Source organism: Mesocricetus auratus, unplaced genomic scaffold, assembly GCF_017639785.1.
Source record: "Mesocricetus auratus isolate SY011 unplaced genomic scaffold, BCM_Maur_2.0 Super-Scaffold_100004, whole genome shotgun sequence".
Lineage (NCBI taxonomy): Eukaryota > Metazoa > Chordata > Mammalia > Rodentia > Cricetidae > Mesocricetus > Mesocricetus auratus.
This window is the reverse complement of record NW_024429189.1, coordinates 2,391,853-2,413,677: the sequence shown is the minus strand read 5'-3', so window position 1 is coordinate 2,413,677 and position 21,825 is coordinate 2,391,853. Positions and strand designations below refer to the sequence as shown.

The 21,825-nt window shown below is 49.2% G+C and overlaps 1 protein-coding gene across 4 annotated transcripts in view; it reads left to right on the top strand.

Moving 5' to 3' along the window:
* Positions 1 to 21,825, top strand: part of Med27 (mediator complex subunit 27) — a 173,251-nt gene that overhangs the window by 136,372 nt on the left and 15,054 nt on the right. For all 4 annotated transcript variants that reach the window (XM_040745110.1, XM_040745112.1, XM_040745113.1 and 1 more), the window contains 2 exons: positions 12,150 to 12,257; positions 20,818 to 20,859. In XM_040745110.1, the coding sequence (XP_040601044.1) occupies positions 12,150 to 12,257; positions 20,818 to 20,859 (150 nt within the window). The remainder of the gene's footprint in view (positions 1 to 12,149; positions 12,258 to 20,817; positions 20,860 to 21,825) is intronic.

The window sequence follows — 21,825 nt, the reverse complement described above, 5'->3', positions numbered from 1 at the left end:
AAGGGGAAGCCTGCCTTGGAGCCTCTGTCCTTGACTTCACTAGCCTCGGGCATCTGAAGTATAAGTCCTGGTAGCTGTAGGAGGCCTGTGTCTTCTTGCTGAGATCCTCCCTCCAGTGACTGCACCATGGCTATATTCCCCAGTTAGTCCCTCTTCCCACAAACTGAGGCTTGTTACCCAAAGGAAGGATCCCTGGCTAACCCTTAATACAGGGAAATCATTTAGAGCACTTAATTTGGGCTGACTCTTTATCGGTGCACTATTGCAATTAAGTTAGATTAATGAAAGGTAAATTCCAGTCTATACATGAAAAAAAAATCTCTTGTAAAGATCCTAATTAGAGTGTGTGTTTATTTAGCCTCTCATGCTTTAATTGCATCCGTCTTGCTATTTACAAACAGGCATCATTAAAGAGTAATGAGTGTGTGAAGAGCATTAATACTAGCGGCAGATGGGGGGAGGGAGTGCGATGGAAGTCTGCTAGTGGGTATGATTTTCAAATGAAGGAGATGCAGAGTGATGCTGGCCGGGGAGGGGGGACAGAGCAGGCATTATGCAAGGCAGCAGCTTGTCCTTCGCTGCTGAGGGCTGGCTGCTTTTAATTTGTTGCAGCAGTGTAATCTGTAGAGGGAAACAGACACCTCACACAGTCTGCAACCTTAGCCAACCATGGCAGGCGGAGCATCCCCGTCCATCACCTCGCCCGCCGCCCCCACACACACACAGCCTGCCTCTGCCACTGGGCCTGCAGTGTGGGACATCTGCCCTTCAAGCCACGGAGGTACCTGGGGGCTGGAAAAGCCAGGCAAGGTGTGGGACTCTCCTCACATTACACAGCTCTGGGCCCTTTAGCAGCCTTTCAGAAAATCCAAACGTGCAGGAAAGTGAGAAATAAGCTTCTGGTGTTTCCTTGGCACCTCTAATATCACATCTCAGTCTTACATAACTTAGTTGTTCTTGGAGGCAGACACGGCTCTGTCTCCCTTAGGTGAATGCTTAGTCACTCGGATTCTGCCCCCACCTGACGTAAGTGTAGAAAAGCTGAAGCTCCAAATGGAAAAGAAGGAAACAGATGTGAGCAGCAGAGCCCAGTGATGATCCACCAGCTAAATCACCTCTCTAATTCTTTCTTGGTATCTATTTTATTATGGAGCCTGGGGTATAACTCAGTAGTGAGGTGCATGTTAGGACCCGGCTTTAAACCTCAGCATCAAAAATAAGTAAATACTTCCCATTAGCCAGTCTCCAGGACCGGGAATGTGGCTCATTCCAGAATACTTGCCTAGCATGTGCCCAGCACTGAGTTCGAGATCAGCCTGATCTACAAAGAGAATTCCAGGACAGGCTTCAAAGCTACAGGAGAAAAGAAAAAAAAAACTCACAAGAACCAGGTTGTTTTTTTGTTTTTGTTTTTGTTTTGTTTTTTTTGGTTTTACGAGACAAGGTTTCTCTGTATTGTTTTGGAGGCTGTCGGTCCAGCCCAGCCTCGAACTCACAGAGATCTGCCTGCCTCTGCCTCCCGAGTGCTGGGATTAAAAGCGTGTGCCACCATCGCCCAGCAAGAACTAGGTTTAAAATCCACAGGCATAGAAATGACAACTCAAAGAGAGTCTTGGTTGCATAATGTTTATAGGAATAAACAAAAATCAAAAGTGCAATGCCTCGGTTTCCCCCATGTCCAGCTTAGTGTACACAGTTCTGGAACTGCATTCTATATAAATGCAAAGTGCTAGTGTCAGAACTGGAGTGGAGCTTAGATTTCTCCAGGGAATCCTAGTAGAGTTGAAGTCCAGGGTTTAATTTATTTTCAGTCAGGTTATAGGAACTCACAATTTTCATACATTTTATGTTTCTCTTCAAACAAACTCAACTTAACTTTAGGCCACCCTAAATAATGTTTTTATTGGAACTACCACATATATTTAAGTGCACAGATAGCTGTATTATGCAACCCAGAAAGGCCCAGGTGGGCTGTGGACATGTCTCTTTTGTAGTTGTTAACTTCCCGTTTTCAGCTCACACAACTGTGGGACATTTCTTCCACTCATATTAATTGGATTTTAAAGTGACCTTGTCCGTGTATTGATTTGAATTAAAATTTTCTACACGAAGGTCAAGTTGGCATACATCCTACAGACAAAATATTAAAATGCCAAGTGCTGCCTAACACTGTATTGACAGGGAAAAAAATGGAAATTTAACAAAGGCAGGTTTACTCCAGAGGGCACCGTCATACCATTGTAAGTGGACTGGCAGGTCTACATGGAGCCTACCATCTCCTGGTCCCCACCGTCATGGCGACCACTCCTTTAAGTCCAGAAAGAACATCCCTGTTACTCAGACTGGCTTTAAGGTGAGCCTTCAGCTCCACAAAGGCCCCAGGGAAAAAGGCCTGTTAGGATCCTTCAAGTGGTGTAGGATTACCTCTGGCCCTTGTCAGGAGTGCAGTCCCAGAACTGCCCCTCAGCATGCCATTTCACAAGTAGCTCAGACTGCACAGGGAAGACGTCCCTTCCCTGTCCTTTCCCTTCTTTGTCATCCCAGTAAATGCCCAAGACCATTCAATTGTCTGCGGCTCAATCTGGAAACTTGGAAGATCCCATACTCTTCATTCCTCCTCATATTCAGTCCAACAGCAAAGTATGTCAGTTATTTGGTGGGGTGTAGGGAGTGTATGCTTGCATGTTTGCATGTGTGCAAATACATGTGGGGGTTAAATGAAGGGTGTCTGGCGTCTTCCTTGATCACTTTGTACCTTGTATATTGACACTAGTCTATATATAGCTTGCTCCAAGGATCCCCTCTCTTATGATGTACGTCCTCATGTATGGCTATCTGCTCGTTTGGGTGGGTGCTGGAGATCCAGATTCCAGTCCCCATGTTTGCATGGCAAGCACTCCACCCATGAGTCATTGCCCCAACCCTGAGTAATACAGTTCATGGCATCACCCCATCCCTACACTGGTGCTACTTGAAGCTGCCATCTTCCTTGTTCATGGTCCCCTCGTTTGCTTCCATGATCCCTCCTTGAAGCGGGTGTTATTTAACAGTACACATCAGACATGTCACTCCTTTGCCTAGCCCTTCAAAGCATCCCTTACCACTCAGAAGTAAACTCCCTTTAGGCAGGCAGATCTCTGAGTTCAAGGCTAGCCTGGTCTAGAAAGCAAGTTCCAGGACAGTCAGGGTTATTAACACAGAGAAACCCTGTCTCCAGGAGGGGAAGAGAGGGGAGAGGTAGGCTCCCCATCAGAGCCTCAGAGACTCTGCCTGGCCCACGCTCCGCTCCCCAGTCTTTGCACCTGCTCCCTTCTTGCTGTACCCTACACTTGGCTAGGGTTGCCTTGGTCTTAGGAAGCCTCGACGAAACTTGAGCCAACACTTTCCCCTGCCCTCTTGTCTTCTGACCCCTGTGTAGAGCAAGTCGTTCCCACCACCTCCTCTACCCTCCAAGAATGTCAAGCACAGGAGTAAGTATCCCAGGAGTCGCATCCCCTCTTGGCACATTGCGGGTGCCTAGTGAATAGCTGAGTATAGAAGCAAGCTGCTAATATGTCCCCTCTCGTGTCATTTTCCACACATCATCCTTTCCTGAACAAGCCCTTGAAGCTGTCACTGTTTTGTTCATTTCCTTCATAGCATCACTGGCTGTCCATCTCTTACCTGCCTGTTGCCTGCCACTAGACCACTAGCTCCATGAACTGTCTGCTTCATTTGCCTCCCTAGGTGCTAATGCGTGGCCTGTACATAATGCATGTTAACACTAAGGGCAGTAGTTCTGGACCATGTCGCCTGTCTGCCTGTCTCTCTGGTCTCCTTTCCCCATCCTGTCTCCTCTCTTTCAGTCCTTCTCAGAGTATTGCCTTTCTCCCTTCAACTCCATATCGCCCTGTCTTTTGCTGCAAAGAGGCAAAATAACAGATCTAACTAGGATGTGCTCCAGCAGAGCCTGCCCTGCCAGGCCACTACTACACCCAATCCATCAGGTTCTCCTCCAGAGTACCGTGGGAAGGAACCTCATGCCTGACAGTCATGCTCCATGCTGGGTCAGATGCAGGGCATGTGCTGTGGAGGATCGCTTTCACGGCTGTCCGCAGCACCCACTGTTTAATATGGTCAGCAGTCATTGGCTGCTTTTTCATCAGCTAACCCATGTCCGCCCTCGCTCCTCTGGAAGGACTCTATGCGTGTATGTACCTAAATATAAAAGCCGACTGGATTTGATTTTGATAATCTAACAGCACAAGGGAAGCCTGGAGGAGAATGAGCCCATGGGAAGCATGGTTCATCTTCTTTCTTTGGATTTTTGTCATTGAGAGGAAGACAGAATTGTGAGGAATTTTATGTCTGTAATATAAAGTGGAAAAGTATTTTGTAACTCTCTGCCACAAACCTTTCTGTGAAATTTGCCAAGTAGCTAGGTCTCCTGTGATAACCCCCCACACACACACAATCAGGGCAGCTTTGGATTTTCTAGAGAGGCAAGAGTTAAGGAAAGTTTAGAGTTCCCAAAATTGCTAATGTTAATGGCTCCTTAGCAAATGATTCCAATTTACCTATCAATGGACTAAACTACCTAATGAGAAATAAACCTTATTAGGCGGGGTGTTTAATAATTATTAAAAATAACGGCGACAGCAATATAGCAATTACCACCCTGTAGTGAGCTGAGGGCGTGACCCTGGGAGACGGTAGCACCAACTGTGCACCCTCACAGAGGTCTCACCTTGAAGAGGAGGCCAGGGTCCGCTGGGTGGCTTCTCCCAGGCCATGCCGTCCTGTTGGCAGCAGGATATAATCTGAACTACACAGCCCCCGTGTCTTTGCCTTGTGCCATGGGGGTGACAGGAATGACCCTACAAAACCGCTAGCTGGCACATTGCCTTGTGCTTAGCAATCACTAGCCACCCTTGTTTCCTCCTGTTAACTGGCTAAAGAAGTAGGACGTTTTCCTAGGAGGGTAGCTTTCCCAGACACACTGCCAGTGGGCAGAGCCAGGATCTGCCAAAGAGTCTAAGGGAACACTGTTCTCTGTCTTGTTAGGCAGCCTCATTTCACCTGCCTACTTTTTGTGTTCCTTGTCAACAGGAGGTATAGACACCACCACCTCTGCAGCTGTTTGACTTTGTGTCTCAAACCTAGTTTCCAGGTGGGAGTCTCTTCCCAGTTTGAGTTTCTCTTCCTCGGTTTGCCCTGCATCTGTGACGTGTGCTACCATCAGCGACACACCTGAGTCCTTCTCTTGCACATGCCCTGAAATATGGAGAGACCTTTTCTGTGATGGTCCTCAGCGTGCCCTGGTGGTTTCCTAGTCACGGCCCCTCGTTCTCTTGGAAATGGGCTTGCTGCCTTGTCCTCACAGATCCCACATCCCCATCTTGTAAAGGACAGCAGACAGTCCGTGCTCTAGACCCATCCTTGCCTGACTCAGATGTTTGTGCTCCAGGCAGCCCCACTGTTTCCTAGAAAGAAGCAGCTGCCAGCGCTCTGCAACCTCACGCCCTCGCTGCTGCAACTTCCGGGGCTGCTCTTTGGAGGACAGTTCTGCCCAGCATGACTCTAGCAGGGCTGCACATACCCAGCAGCTGTGTGGAATCCAGAAGGCTGGCTTTTTAAAATGCACTAAAATTAGACGAAGCAGGTACATTATTAGCATCTTATCACAGGGTTGGAAGTCTGCACAAAGCCATAGGTGAAGGAAGCCGGAGTCCTAGGGAATGGGGTTTAGAGCTACTTAGCACAGTACCAGAGAAGATTTCTGGGAGGCTGGAGGGTCAGATGACTCCTGTCTCTGTGGTCAGTGGTGCTGCCATTTGGATTCATGGGCCAGGCAAGATATGGGGAAACAGCAAGAGGTAGCTCCTGGCCTTGCACAGAAAAACAGCGACCTTGGACTCAAATCTCCAGCTTTCTTCTGTTAAAAATGGAAATAAGACAGCTGCCTGGGCTGCCTCCCGGGTTCTTAGAGGCGTGCACTGCAGCCATGCAAGCATGCCCCATCCTTAGGGAAAGAGGTTAGTGTGTTATTCAAAGATAGGGTCCCAAGAAGCTGTGCAAAGCCTGGGTGCCCTTGTGCTTCCCATTCCACACCTAAGGACCTTCCTTGAGGGAGTGGCCTTGGGGACTACCCCAAGCACAGTTGCCTCTGCCCCTGAGCCTTTCTGATTGTGTCAGATGGCTCTGTGATACAGCACCACCCTGTCCTCCCCCAGAGCTCCGCAAGTACACTGAGCGCTGCACTGAGTAGCACTGGTGTCCCCTAGTCCTGTGCAGTGCATGCCACTTTTATCATCAGGGTGGGGTTTGGAGAGGTGACTCGGTAGTTAAGAGCTGTTGACCCAAGTTTGGCTCAGCACCCACATCAGGCAGCTCACAACCTCCTGTAATTCCAGCCCCAGGGGAAAAGATGCCCTCTTCTGGCCTTCATGGGCATCCACGCATAGGTGGCTTATACACAGACACATATACACATAAATAAAACTTAAATCTTTAAGGAAATAAGCAGTGTCAATAAAGGTGGGGGATAGGAGCTCTGCAGTTACTCCAGTGTCTGGAGCCAGCGGGGCACATCTCACGTGATAAATAAACTCCTGTCAGGATCCTCTGCTTCATTCTAATCCTTTAGAATTAGGGCAGAGGAAGTTCTTTGGGATCGTAGTGAAGAAAAAAATAACTCCTAAGCCCCCTAGAGGTGAGTGTGTGTGTGCCTGCCTTTCTGCCTCTACACCACAAAGCATCTCTTCCATTACAGTGGCCCCTTAAGGCTCCGGCCTTATTTGTATGGAAAAGCATTCACGGGTGACTTTATAGGAATGGTTGGCTTTTTAAAAATAAGCATCCTCTCCCTAATGCAAGGCTCAGAAATACAGCCAGCTGTCGGAATAGCAGACCCTGTGATGTCCCCTTTACCTTCAGCACACATGCACTGTGCTGGGTCGGGGGCCACCTGACCTGGGTTCCCCAGCATGTGGTCAGCATGCCTCCCCAAATCCTACACATAGATGTTGCTCGTCTCAGACTGCTTTGGCTCTGCACAGGCAGCAGGAGTGAGTGAGTGGCGATCTTTGCTGCCAAGAGATAGTCACCAGCAGGATAACACTTCAGCCACCAAGTCTGAAGTTTCTGTCAGTGACAGAGCTGAACCAAGCATTTCTTCCCTTCTTGGCTTTCCTCCTCTCCTGTCTGTGACATTCCTGACAACAGTGAGCTAGGATCCTCTCAGGAGAGTGCAGCTTGACAGATAACTGCTGGTGACCACCATCCACCCAGAACACAGCTGACCCACCAGAGACTGGCAGTGCCAGCACTTCCTGACACTGTTCCTGGGATGGGGAGGCTGCCTGGTTCCTTTCCAAGTGCCCTATGGTGTCCCTGCTCAGGAATCGTTGCTTCCTTGACTGTCTTTACAAGTGTGCCACTTACACTCACTGGACCAACTGCCACAAAGTGGTGAGTGAGCTCTCAGGAGCTGTGTTGTTCAGTATAGAAAAGTGTTACCTTGGCAACAGCAAGCATGCTTCATTACCAGATGGCATTAGCTTTTATCCATGACACCCCATAGCCATTGCCAAAAACCAACCCATACCCCCTGTCAGTGAGCATCTTGCTTCTGACTATGACAGCCTTGGCTGGATATAGAAAGATGTCCATGGCCCATCTGCAATGTATTGTATCCGTCCGTCAAAAGCCCAAGGTCACTGCAGTCTGGTGCATCCAGATATGCTAGAAACTTGCACACTCCACATTTGGGAGCATCTGGCTCACTGGAGTGACTCCGGGGCTAGAAAGCACATTGTAGAATGTGCACCCAGCTCCATACCGATGGCTGGTGTTGTCCACTCTACCGCGTCACACTTGGAAGGATACTTTGTGGTCGGCCTCACTCTACAATGAGCATTAGGACCTGCATCTTCTTTTTTTTTTTAACCCAGCCAGCCCCTCCCCGTTTCATTCCTCTTCTAAGCAGACAAGCACACGAGAGACTGACTTGTCCTATGTCATACTTCCTGTCCATGGCGCCTGTGGGATGGAAGCCCATGCAAAAGTACAGGCTCTTGACCTGTTCTGCACAGCAAATGGCCATCACTGTAGTCAGTGAGATCTGGTTGATCAGCCTTGTGGCAGCTTTAATCTTCCCTGCCTTGCAGGCTGGCGGGTATGTTCTGTCATGAGACCCACCATTTTATTCATCCTGGGGGTTTAGCACCACAGTCCACAGCTTCCCTACAGCCTTAAGTGTGGCAGCAGAGGGGAGGATGAGCCCCACGGGGTGGTTTACTGACCTGGGTAGTAGTTCTGGTTCCATCTTTGCTGCTAACTGGCCTCAAACCATCACACCTCGACAAACTCCAAACACATGTTCAGGCTGAGGAGCCAGAGCTGCTACTGAGCCCTTCCTCCACACTGGCCTCTGGCATCGTCTGCTGAGCTCCTCCCAGTCCTGCAACACAGGCAGCCTTGTCTCAACAGAAGTACTTCATTCAGAGGTACAAGGAGTCCAAGCTGCCCAGCAGCAGAATCAAGACCCAACTCAGTTTGGATACCAAGAGCAAGCTGAAATTCAAAGGCCTCAACTCCAGAGTCCTCTCTGACAGACTTCATAGAGCCTAATGGGGATGGAAAGATAGTAAACTAGTGCAAGTCTGCCCAGCACCAGGCAGCCCTCACATGAGTACAGTGGGCTCTTGCCAAAAGCCCACCCCAGCCTCTCTCCTGGCCGTCTGTAGAAAGTGCAGGGCGAGATGTATCCGTGCTCCCTGGGGAAGTGTCCGTGCTCCCTGGGGAAGTGTCCGTGAGTGCAGACCTGAGTCTGCGGGCAGTAACTTCTTCCAACTCTTCCTTCACCCAGCAGAGCAAGAGCGGCCCGGCTCGGGCTGATGGAGTGTATCAGCTGTCACTTGGCCCACAGCTGGATCCTGGTGTGAACAAGTTCTCATTCGTTTCCAAGTAGTGTTTAGGGTACTGTTGGAAATCTGATAACTAATACACTAGATGTTTGCTGTTCTCTAGACATGAGATCTGTCGCAGTTCAGCTTTTTTGTTTGCAGAGCCCTTATCTTTTAAAGATGCAAACTAAAGTATTTACAGAGATCTGATGCTGTTTCGTTTCTTGGTTCACAGTAGTACAGGGAGGGGAAAGGTAGAGGTGACACTAGGTGGCCAGGAGTTGGGTCCATAGGGAGTTTTTTGGTGTTGACTTAGTTTATTTTTAGACAGTCTCACCAGGTAGCCTTGCCTAACTTGGAACTCTCTAAACCAGGCTGACATTGAACACACAGAGATCCACCTGCTTCAGCCTTGAGTGTGGGGATTAAAGCCCTGCACCATCACACCCTATATGTGTACTACATGTGTTTTTTCAACCAAGTTGGGGGCTGAGGCTGGAGAGATGGCTCAGCTGTTGAGAATGCCTTTTGAGAAGAACCTGAACTCTGGTTCTCAGCACCCATGTTGGACAGCACAAACTGCTGGTAACTCCAGCTCCAGAGCGTCTGGCTCCTTGGGCCTCTGAGAGCACCAGAGCAAATGTGCACAGACTGACCCACTCACAACGCCACACACATGCATGTATTTCTTAAAGTACAAATTAATCTAAAAAAAAATCCAAACTTCGAAGTCAGGCATGGTGGCTGACACCTGTCATCCAAGCACTCGGGAGGCAAAAGCAGGAGGATTGAGCCAGCCCGTGCTACCGAGTAAATCCTTGTCACACATCACAATCCTCCCACCCCTAAAGTACCCTAAACTGCTATTGCTGGATGAGAGTGGAGTCAGGTTTGTTTGTTGCTTTCGATTTAAGTGTTTTTTTTTTATTTTTAATTTTTATATTGCAGTAGTGAATTGCCCTGGGAGGGTTCTGGTCTCCTAAAATTGGCATTATAGACATCTGTGAGCTGCCATGTGGGTGCTGGGAGTTGAACCCAGGTCCTCTGGAAGAGCAGTCAGCGCTCTTAACCTCTGAACCATCTCTCCAGCCCTATTGTTTTCAATTTAATAGCTCCCTTTACTGACAAGAATGGAGCGAAGAGTAAAACAGGTGTGTGGGTAGCTTGGCAGACTGTAGTATTTGCCCCAGTAATTAGAATTCTGTGAATCCATCCTAAAATAGAAAATACCCCTTAGGATGACGAGAGGGTTTAACAGGTAAAGGTGCTCGCCTCCAAACCTAGCAAGCTGAGTTCAGCCCCTGGAACTCACATGCTGGAAGGGACACCCACAAGTTACCCTCTGACCTGTACACACACACTGTGGCACACATGCACCCCCACACACAGACACACACAGTAAGTAAATAAAATGTAATTGAAAATGATAACATTGATGCCACATGCAGTCCTGTGCCAGAAATGCCTGCTGCAGATGTGTTTGTACTAGGGAAACCTTAAGCACATGTATGTCAGAATCTGGTTTGCAGTTCCATATATTTGTACACGTCAGGAGTTTGAGAAGCATGTATTGACTAATAAAAGTATTTAAAAAGAAGTGTCCCAAAACCATGTGTGGTGATCTTCTTTTGGTAGAAAGACTGAGGAGCCATCGTCTTCCTTCTGATGCCCTTAATGTGCATTTCAAGATCTATCTCCAGAAACTTAAATATCTGAGACAATTTTCAGCTAATTAAAACCATCTAGTTTCAGATGTTTTTAGAGTTGGCTCTCAGTTACCAAAGCTTCTAAGCTGGCCCTCTGTTTTTAAGTCTGTCTCCCCTGTAGCCTGGGCTCTGCCCTGCCCTCCTTCCATTCTAGGAGGCCCCTGCTGATCCTTCCTTGTAGTGCAGTGGCATCCTTAAGTAGTGATTCTTGGATACTCACAGAAAGTCACCTATTTAAAAGCACTCAGTAAGATGTGTTTGGAAGCTAACATCCTTAAATGTAAACAAGTATATTTTAGCTCTTTCTTACTGTGCTTATGTTCTGTACAGGTAAGGCACACACAATGGAAGGAAACATCATCCCAGCCCCGGTAAAGGGAGCTAGGTGTCAGAATGCTCACCAGCACCAGGAACTGCTTAAGAAAATGGGAAGGTAGTCTTCAGAGACAGGCAGAAAGCTTCAGGGAACAAGGAACAAGAAAGGGATGCTTGCAAGTAGTCTCTAGACACTGGCAACAAGTTGTCCTAGAAGAACAGGCTTGCTGTGTGGCCTAGACTCTCTTAGACCAGCAAATCTGAGATCTCTAGTTTAAACAGAACATCCAGACCTGCCTCCAAGATCTCACCTGGGAACAAAGCAGGCATTGCCTGAGTCCCTGAGGACAGACAGTGTTATTTCTATTACTATGGAGAGCCTGATGCTTCCCTGGTGTTGTGAGAGCCTTTTCTTTTTTAAGTGTTTTCTTGTGTGTGTGTGTGTGTGTGTGTGTGTGTGTGTGTGTGTGTGTGTGTGTGTGTGTGTGTTGGGGGGGGGTGTCGGGTTGAGACAGAGTATCACTATATAGCTCTGGCTGTCCTAGAACTCATTCTGTAGACCAGGCTGACCTCCAACTCACACAGTTCCACCTGCCTCTGCCTCCTGAGTGCTGGGATTAAAGATGTGTTCCACTACTCTCAGCTTTTTAGGTATTGTCTTAATCCATGGTATTGCTTAGGTTCTGAGAGAGTAAAACACTTGCTTGTCAGGACCATGTTCCCTCCTGGATAACACATAGCCACTTTTCTTTCCCTTCGGGTTCACTTAGACGTCATCTCTTCATGTTTCACCAGCTGTTAATGGGCAGCTCCACCAAGGGGTGCTGGATGCCTGTTGCTGCTCTCTGCACTGTATCCCATGTATTCCCCATGTGTAAACATGGCCATGACACAGACCAGCACCAGTGTATTCAACAAGCTCGTCACACGAGAGTCAGAGGACCCTGGCCTTGCAAAGTGGTACAGGCGGTGCTCAGTCTAGCAAATGTTAAGAGATGAGAAGGAAACTCTGTGGTGCTGATGGAGAGAGCTAAGCTATCACCACAGATACTACAGAAGAGCTTGCCATAGCTGGGTCTGTCAAGTACATTAAGGTTAAACACTGAGCCCTGCCTCCATGCTCTCTGCTGCCTCGCTCAGAAGTAGGACAGATAAATGATGGTTTCTGCCTCCACTATCTGGCCCAGCTCTGTGTGGTTTGCATGTTGAATGTGAGCCTTCACATGCATGTACTCTTTGACAGGTGACCTTGGGAAAGGTTTTGAAAGTGATCGTTGTCATGAGGAGCCTGTTCATCGACCGCACAATTGTGAAGGGTTACAATGAGAACGTCTACACAGAGGATGGTAAGGTGAGCACCCTGGAGTCGTGGGCAGGGGATCTCTGTTCCAGAATGGAGTTTCAGGTGAGTGTATTACAGACCAGCCAGTCAGCAAAGAAGCAATCCACAAACAGACTAGTCAGCATGAAGACGAACCCTTGACAAAAACTATTTCATTCTCTCCACTTGCTATTTCAAGCCTCTGCTGCTCACTCCAAGCCCGATGGCCTCACTTGAATTTCTAATTGATCACCTTAGACCCCAGTTGCCTCATTAGACATGTCTTCTAAGGAAATAGATTTTTTCCCCCAAGTCAAACGGCACATCAATAGCCCAAGGTTCAGCATTCTGCTTTTCCTAGAGCCATGAGAAAGATTCAAGTTAGTTTGACACAACCCAATGACACTCTTTCCTTGACACTCGCAAGTGGCCCTGGGGAAGCCCCATCTCTGCTGCACACTGAATCCCTCAGCAGGAAGATGCTCATCCTGCAGCATCTTCTCACAGAAGCTTACTCTCCACAGCCAAGCACGCTGAAGGCCTCCATGAGAAGGCAGGCGCTTCCCCAGGTGATGGCTTTCCTAAAGCATTCACTCTGTGGACCTGTACTTTCTTGAGCTCGCTCTGTCCATCTGGCTCTGTGGGAAGCAGTGGAGGACACTAATGAGAGCTGACAGCCTTCATTTGTGTCTGCTCCCAAGCGTGATGAGCACCTGCCCCACACACCCACCCAGGTTCCCCTGTCACTATCCAACCTGAGATCCTCTCCCTCCCCTGGGACCTCTCCCTTTCCGCATCTTAAATGTTAACATTTAAATGTGTTTGGTAATAGCTGTTGCCATTCAGTAGCCACATTATAATGAGAATGAACAATTCGTGAGAAGCAGGTGGTGGATGTGGCTTAGCATGTGACAGGTGTGCTGGTGCTGCGCTCAGATTTACATCTGAGGAAAGTACCCAGTGTCCCTACGTCCCACAGACCACGGCTACCAGAGAAGTGATTGTTCTTCCAACTTCTCTGCCTGTTTTATATAGGTCTCCTGATTGGTTTCAAGTCATTTGTGGGGAGATTTCCTTTTTCTTTCTGGAAAAATCAAACTGTCCTTGGAGCATGAGTGAAGAGTGAGGGTGACTGTCCGGAGGGCGTGGTCCAGATGGGATTCTGAATTCTGCCTAGGTGGAGGGAGCTGGGGTTCCTGATTGCTGGTCTACTGCAAAAGCCAGACAGGATGCGTGCACACCTCCCAGGAAGACTGGCCAATGGTGGGCATGTAGAAGGTCATTTCTCTTGGGTCTTTTCCAGCTCGGTTGGAAGATGCTATAATCACGCCTATATGAAACTGCTGTTGCTCCCTTCCTCATGGATTAGAGATTGAGAACAAAGCTGTAACTAGCACCATGCTTGCAAAGTTACCAAGTCAGGATACAAATGAGCCACCCTCCAAATTCAGACCAGGAACGGAGAGTCTGCCAGCCGTGCATGCTGCTGGCAAGCTGCCTGTGATATTTTGCTGACCAAACCCTAACTGTCCACAGCCACAAACAGGGACACCCGCACTCTGCCCCTGGGGAACACTCAGAAAGTAATGGTTGCTACTTTATGCTGCACTCAAAACAGGAAATTGGGATGTGGTCTCTACAGTGTCTCTCTTGAAGCCCTCCCTGGTGGCCTGCTGCAGCAGGTTCAGCCACACTTTGTCCTTGCCCATCTCTTCCGTGACTCCTGCTAACTCAAGGTTCCCTCCCCTCTGCCCACGCCCCTTAGCCTTTCTTAGCCATGTGACCCTCACAGGGATCACTCTTCCTGGGGGGGCCTCAACTCTTCATCTCCTTAACTTGGCACCCTGTCCCTTGTCTTGGTTAGCCATTCCAACCGCCTAAACCTTCCTGCCTGCCATCCCTGAGGGCTGGGCTGTCAGCAGGTGCTGGCTGTCACCCCTCTTAGGTCCACACCTTCCCCCTTGCCTCCTCCATCTCTGTTGCTGAGCTGATTCCTGCTCTTACGAACTCACATCCAGGCTCCAGCCTTCCTTCCCTGCCACAGTCTGCTCTGCCCTCAGCCTACAGGTCAGCCTCCCCGTGCGCACCCAGCATGTATAGGGCTCTCTTGCTTCCCACCATCCCAGATTACTTGGAGCAGCCTTCCCAGGGTAGGAGGTAGGCATTAATTAATAGGTGTTAGTACAGGGTAGCCCATGTGCCCAAGTTTAAGAAACCCTAGGTCCTCCTCTATCTTTATTTTGTGTTCCAAGGATAGAGCCTAGGGCCTCTCACAGTTAGGTTAAGTGTTCCTCCACCTCTGAGCCATCCCTCCCTCTACCCCAGGCAGGAAATTAAGTGTCTTTAGACACTCTTAGAGCCTTCGGCTTATGCATGTGCCTTATGAATGTCTAAGAGGTGCATATTTTCCTCACAAGGGCATCAAGTTCTTTTGTGGTCCCAACTTTGCTCTCAGAGCATGTTATATCAGCAGCTTGTACAACATGCTTCTGAGATCTGGCTTACGGAACAGGATCCAGACACCTTTGCAAGTTCTGCTGCCATCCTCTGCATGTATACAGTCCACTCCCAGCCCTTAGAACAACCATGCTATTACACACATTTGCTCACTCTGCGGTTCCCTGGGCGCTTGCTCTCCTAGTCCACCTCACATATTTCTCCCAGGGCATACCCCTTCCCCGTCCCTCAGGCCCTCCCTCTCCTTGCCCCTCTCCCCTCCCCCGCCAGCCCCCATCTACTGCCATGGCTGGCCTAGCGGGTGTGAGTCTTGCACGTGCAGCTCTCAGCCTGTCCTGACCTTGCTTCGCCTTAGACACTACTGTCGGACTCTTGTTACAGAGAGGGAAATGGAGCCAAGGGTGGGATTGCTTATGTGGCCCAGTCCTGTGACTGTGCTAAGGATAGACCCTAGTGCCTGGAACAGCCTGGAAGCACTCCTGTGTATGGGGGAGAGGCTGCTGGGGTAGCCTGTCTGAGGTGAAAACGCTTAGCTGAAATAGAAAATTAAGAATCAAGAAACAGTGGGCTTTGGAACCATAAATGATCCGACTAAAGGGTTACATATGAGCCCACATATACACCCTCCTCATGAAAGTTTGCTGTTTTTCTACTGTACAGCAGAAAGTGGGCATTTTGAGGGAATCTGGGTTTGAGGATGGCTGGCCTCAGAGCATGCTGAGACAGGAACCTTTTGTCCCTTTTCACACCTATGTACATGGGCCCATGTAGCAGGTAGGGACCTCAATAAGACCAAGCGAGACTGCAGGGCCAGTCCTGTTGGTAGAGGAGCTCTCGGCTGACCTGCCCCCTGCCGCTGCTCCTCACTGGCTAGTCCCGTTTCAGCAAGCATTTTACAAAAGACTATGACACTGCAAGTGTCAGTTCCGAGTGTTGAGCCTAGTGTGCACACATTTGTGTCACACTCCCCAACAGAATGTAAGATCTGGGCAACACCATTGGACTTCAGGCCTGGTCTGCAAGGACACAGTGTCCCTTGCAGCTTCACTGTGTAGAAGATACAACCGTGCGTTTGCTGAACCGGGATCCAGGTTCCGGGCTTGTCTTGCTGTCATCCTGTGGAGCCCACCCTGGGGTGCACTGGATGGGCTCAGAGAGCCTCCCGTGGCCGTAACCTCCGGCCTGCCTGTGTGGTTGTCCAGCACATTGTCTTTAATGTTATGGTTGTGGCCAGGCATTCCTTCCCACACAGCTGCCACGCCCAGCCAGTTTTTCCCGTTAGCACCCATCCCAGTCACTGTCACCTTGGGCTTTGCTTTGCAGCCACTCCCTGATGCCGTCTCTTTACCTGTGATGCATATTTTTGATATCGGGCACTGGTAGGCTCCTTCCTCTAAGAATAAAACTGCTGTTCCGACTTACCAGCCACCATTGGCTGTAATCAGGGAGTGAGGGCCGTGACTCAGCATGCTAACAGGCAGGGTGTGGAACACCTGTCCATTGTCCTGATTTTATATCAGTCAGACTTGAGGGATGGAAAAAACAGAAGTGTCTCAGTTGAATTTATCTTATTAGGGGATTTAGGTTATGTTAATGCTATAGCTTCATTAATTACCCCATATCAATAAAAAGGCAGCTTTTAGCCTCGGAGCGTAAGAGAGGAGAAGAAATGGCGGTATCAAAGGGAGCCTTCAAAGACAGCCAGAGCTGTCTCCAGGGTAATTTCTGATCCTGCATTCTTCCCACTTCAAAGTTGGATGTGTGTGTGTGTTTGGGTCGAGGGGGCTGGGGGAAGCTTGAATCTGATTTCTCTAATAAGTGTTGGCATCAGCCCCGTTTGATATTAGATGCAGGGAACATTTTGATTTGTTATAGCCTTTGAAATTGTTCAGACGACCTTCAGAAAAATGGCCTCTTGTTACTTCTGGGGAGAAGGGTGAGAGCTGGGAAGGGGGATGACTCCGGCTGGGCTCCTTTGCAGAGGGTGCCCTGAAGTTGTGCTTTCAGCAATTTTTTTAGTAACAAATGCATGTCCTGATTGAAAGTGAAAAGTTGAAGAATAATAGAGACGTAGCATTGCATTCCTGGTGAGTCTCGTTTCCTCTCTTCCTCTGGGAGGATGGGCAGACTGAAGAAGATGACCACACAGAAGTTTCCATGGCTCTGAAAACTTGAGCGGCTGCAGAAAAATCCTTCTGTGGTGCCCAGTTGTTTCCTTCACCCAGACTGACACGTCTGTCACCGGTTGGCCTTGCAAGACAGGCCTCCCTTTAAAGGGTTTCTTTAGAGGTTGAGGCCCCACTGCGGCTTAGGGACTTCATTTGGAAGTGTCCGTTTTACATCATTTAAAATTCTCTGTGTGTGCCGCCTTTTGAAATGAAATAAAGAATTGATAACTTTCTGATAAGCTGCCAGCGCTTTCACATACTGCTAAATGAATGTTAGCGGCAGTGATTGGCACGGCAGCATGCCTGGCATGGATCTGTGAGATTATTGGACTCTGCAGGAGCACCTCAGGAGAGGTGGGTCAGTGACACTGTAGGGGGCCCGCGAGTAACATCCCATCTGAAGTCAAGCTGAGAGGCAGTCTCCTCCCAGGGCAAGCCCGGGCCTCTGGACATGGGCCTGCTCTCAAATTTTCCACTACTTAGCCATGATGGTCTCTGAGCCTCAGTTTCCTCATCTGTGAATAGGAAACAATTTCTGTGTGTCAGTACTAAGAGGGGGCCCTGCAAACTGCAGTGCAGATACAAGATCAGCAAGGACACAGTGACCTTGCCTTAGGTCTAGAGGTTTGTAACATCTTAGTGTTTATCCTGAGAACAAACATGAGTACTCACTCATCTTCAGGGTGGCATTTCAGTCCCCTGGAAATAGACCCCACTCCCACTCAACACACTGCAACGCCAGGTCCCTTGGCTGCCTCTGGGACTGCAGCTTCATCCACCAGGCTCCACGAGGCTGACTTGGCTCTTTCAAATCCTTCAAACATTGCCCAGTGTTCAGGGGACGGTTCACTCTCTTCCCGACACCCCAGTTCAGTATAATGTCTTGTTCACCGAGCTGAAGGTTTGCAGCTTCCATAATGTTCCCTTTTTTAATATTGCAACCAGCAAAAAAAAAAAATTGTTAACAATGCCTGCCTTTGCAGCAAATAAGCAAGAGCTAATAAATATTCACGGAGCTCAGCCTTGGCTTCCTGAAATGAATTTCTGAGCTCTCCCTGGCCTTAAGGAGAGACAGGGCATCGACTCCAGAACGCTCATTTAAATGGCTTTCTCCAGCATAAACCTAGCGGAAGATAAGTATAAGCCACCTGCCTGCCGCAGGTTCCCAGCAAAAGGAGAGCCCATTGTTACCAGGTCCCTTTCTCAGCCATGTGCACCAGGTAAATGGACTGTATTGTCCAAGACCTTGCTGTCCCAGATGGTAGAATCATCCTCTGGCATTCTGAATGGCATATTTAAACCTTTCAAAAAGGAGGCACAGTGAATAGGCGAGGCTTGTTTCCCACAATAAGGCTACAGGGTCCATCTCTTAATTAAGCCTCTGATCTTTTCTCTTGGTGGTTTTTTTATTTAAAGATGTTTTAGATCCTGAAGGTCTCCTAAGATAATTGTTTAAGTAAAGTCTGCAGCTTTGAATGTGTGCAGCTTCCATCTCTGTTGTGTGGTGGGAATGGGTAGGAGGCATCAGCAGTGAGAACTGGAAGCTAGAGGACAGAGAAGTTTCTTCCAAGTTCCAGCACCAGTACTGCTCTTCCTAAAACATCAGTTCAAAGTCTCTGGCACTGTGGTTTTGGTAGAACTAAGATGAAAAGTCATTCTCACTCGCCCTGTGTTCCCTGGGCAGTCTTTAAATGCTGCATTTGTTAAACCCTGGGCTGAACCACTGCACTGAAGTCACCCGACCTGACTTCTTCCACATAGGGCTAGCACCCAACACAGCAGACAATGTGGAGAACTAACTGTATTCTTTTGCACTTATTTAGTTATATACATGAGAATGTTCATGCAGAGGGTGCTGAGGACTGAACTCAGGTCATCAGGCTTAGCAGCGGGTGCCCTTTGTATCTGAGGCTTCTGAGTCATTTTGTCACTCTGCGCCTATACACTGTCAGTCTCTAATGCCTGGAGATGTTTCAAATTCTTCTTTCCATCTGTTGGTTTAAAGGGGACAGAGACTGGAATTCGGTGTTGCCTCTCTGGGGCAGGAGGTACATTTGGTATTGGGGATGTGCTGTTTAGGGAGTTATGGAGAACCAAGAGGAATTTGATGTGGGTGATGGGGTACATACATGAATGTGTCACCAGAGATCCGGGTTGTCTACCAACTCTGGAACTGGGCTCCCCTCCCACCCCCACTTTCCCTTGGCAGAGTCCAGCCACCCTGCAAGTAGCCCTCACACCCACTCTACCCTTCAACACCTGAGACTTAACAAGAAACCAGTCACAAATGGGAAGGAGCTGGGAGAAGGAGTGTCTGCCTGGGAGCAACTCAACTTCTAATTTCCAAGGACTCTTCGAAAGCTGCCTTGTGTTTCCTCAGAACAGAAAGGACTCTGAAGTGGCCAGGTCAAGTGCGGCACTCACTTCCTGTGGCTCAGAGGCGTGTCCCACATGCCCCTTCTTGTGTGCCCTGATCCTGCAACTCAGTGCAAAAGCCCACAGGCCTGAGCTGCCCTGGCTCAGACTTCCACCTTGACCACCAGCCAACCCCAGAGGCAGGTCCAGGAGACCATTCACTGGGCATTTCGATTTGCTCAGCTCCTGACCTCATTATATTAAAGTCACCTGTCTAGCACCTCTGGGACACACAGAGGCTTCCTCACTTGACATTATCTGTGAGTGGCAGCCCAGCTCCTGCAGTCTCTTTCTTGGGGTAGTTCTGGGTTTACCATTCATCATTTGTTCTGAAGTCTTGAAACAGTGAGATGGCATGACTTACCGTGCAAGCTGGGAAAAACCAAAATGATTTCCACTAGAATAAGCCACTGAGACCCCAATGTATGGGGGACTGGACTGGTTTCCATGAACTCTGCCCACATCGCATCCGGGCCCTGGTGCTTCCTTGTTTGTGCAGTGGAGTCTCCTTAGGTCAGGGGGTGCTGAAAAAAAAAACACAAGTTGCTGGCTCACACGCAAGCTCTAGCCCTCCAACCACAGCCACTCCAGAGGGGAGACAAGGGATTCATAAGGTAGTGAGGGTGTCTCTGACTCTTGTCTGCTCTCGGGGCCCTTTTCCTCCTACTGGGTTGTCTCATCCAGCCTTGATATGTGGGTTTGTGCCTGTTTGGTTGCTATCTCCGGGAGGCCTGCTCTTTTCTGAAGGGAAACAGGAGAAGGGGAAGTAGGGGTAGGGAACTGGGAGGAGTGAAGGGAGGGGAAAGGGCATTAGGGATGTAATGTATGAGAGAAGAACAAATCTTAAAACATCAACCCTCTCGGGATGCCAGTGCCAGCAGGTTTGAGTGGCCAGATGATGTCATCCTACCATCTGTAAGAGGCCTCTCTGGTTGACCTTGGCAGGAGATGGCTCTGAACTCCCTCCTCATCTGGAAAGCCAAGCCCATTCTGGAGATTGAACGAAAGCGTGTATGGAGGGTCTGGCGTGGAGTCCGTCCTCAGCTGCACGCTGCTGGTTCTCAGTCACTCAGCAGTGGCCTCCCGATGCCCATGATGTACCAGGCCCCACGCCTCTGCCACTGAGCTCACACTCTGTATGGGCCAAGTCAGGAACAAAGAAGTCGCAGCACTTCAGGCAGTCCTAGTGTTAGAAAACCTCTAACTCTTGATAGGTACCTGGGGGACGCCTTCCTGACTACAGTGACATTGAGCTCTGAAGGCCGTCCGAGAGGAGCTACGCAAGCTCGTGGGGAGGGTGACACAGACAAAGAGCATGGGATGACTGGAACCTCTAGGGACGCCAGACCTTGGGAAGAAGCGGGAAGCTCGGCCATGGCTACGCTTGGTAACCCATGTCCTTATTTCATTTCTTAAGTCACCTGGAGGTTGGTGAAGAAGAGACTTAGGCAGGTTGTCGAAGGCCTGTGCCACTTGGGTCCCACTCTGTCGCTGTTTTGTTTTCTTGGGTTGACTAAAACTGATGCTGATTTTTTTCTCTCCCCCGGCAGCTTGACATATGGTCCAAATCCAACTATCAAGTGTTTCAGAAGGTGAGTTTTTCTCTGTATCTTACTCAGGAGGCATGGGAAACCATGAATGCTTTTAGGTATAAACTTTCTTAACTCAGGGGCTTTTTTTAGAAGTGAGGGGAAAATGAAAGGTTGGGTCTGTGGCACAGCCCTGTAGATGCTTGCCTAGAAGGCACAAAGCCCCGGGTGATGTGGTGGCACAGCCCTGTAGCCCCAGCAGGAGCTGGGAGGCAAAAGCAGGAGGGTCAGGAGTCAAGGTCATCCTCTCCTCACAGGCTACTGCCTGGGCTACACGGTGGGAAACCTGTGTGGCTCCATGTATAGGGCATGGGGAAGTAGTTGGGTTGGGGACGAAAATCAGGTTGGTCCTTGCCTGTGGGTGGAGCAGGAGACTAGCCTCAGGATACATACCAGAGGACATGTTGGGGTAGAGGCCACACTTTATTACTGAGGTGGCAATGGTGGCTGTGCTGTCAGAGCCCAGAGAGCTGTACACTCACTCACAGGGGTGACGTACTGTGTGTAGTGTGAACTGTATCAAGGCAGGAACTTTCAGATGGTTCCAAGTTCCACCCAGTTTTGAAATGCAGTTTCTCAGAGCCTGCGGTCTGCCCGAGTGCCTGGAAGCAGGCAGCATGGAACCCAACCTACTGCACTCCTGCCAACCACCTGCCCTCACGACTGCTTGTTTGGCTTTTTCCTAAAACTATGAAGAACTGTTAAGAAAGGTGGGAGTGCTGCTGGAGAGGTGGCTCAGCAGTTAAGAGTGCTTGCTGCTCTTGCAGAGGACCGGGGTTTGAGTCCCGGACCCATATCGCAGCTTACAACTGTGTCCTTCCAGTTCCAGGTATCGGGCGCCCCCTCCTGGCCTCTGAGGGCAGAGAGCACTGTACCCACAGTGTGCACAGATACACATGCAGGCAAAATGCCCATACACAGAAAAATTGGACTAAATCTTTAAAAGTTTAACTGAGAAATACTAAGAAA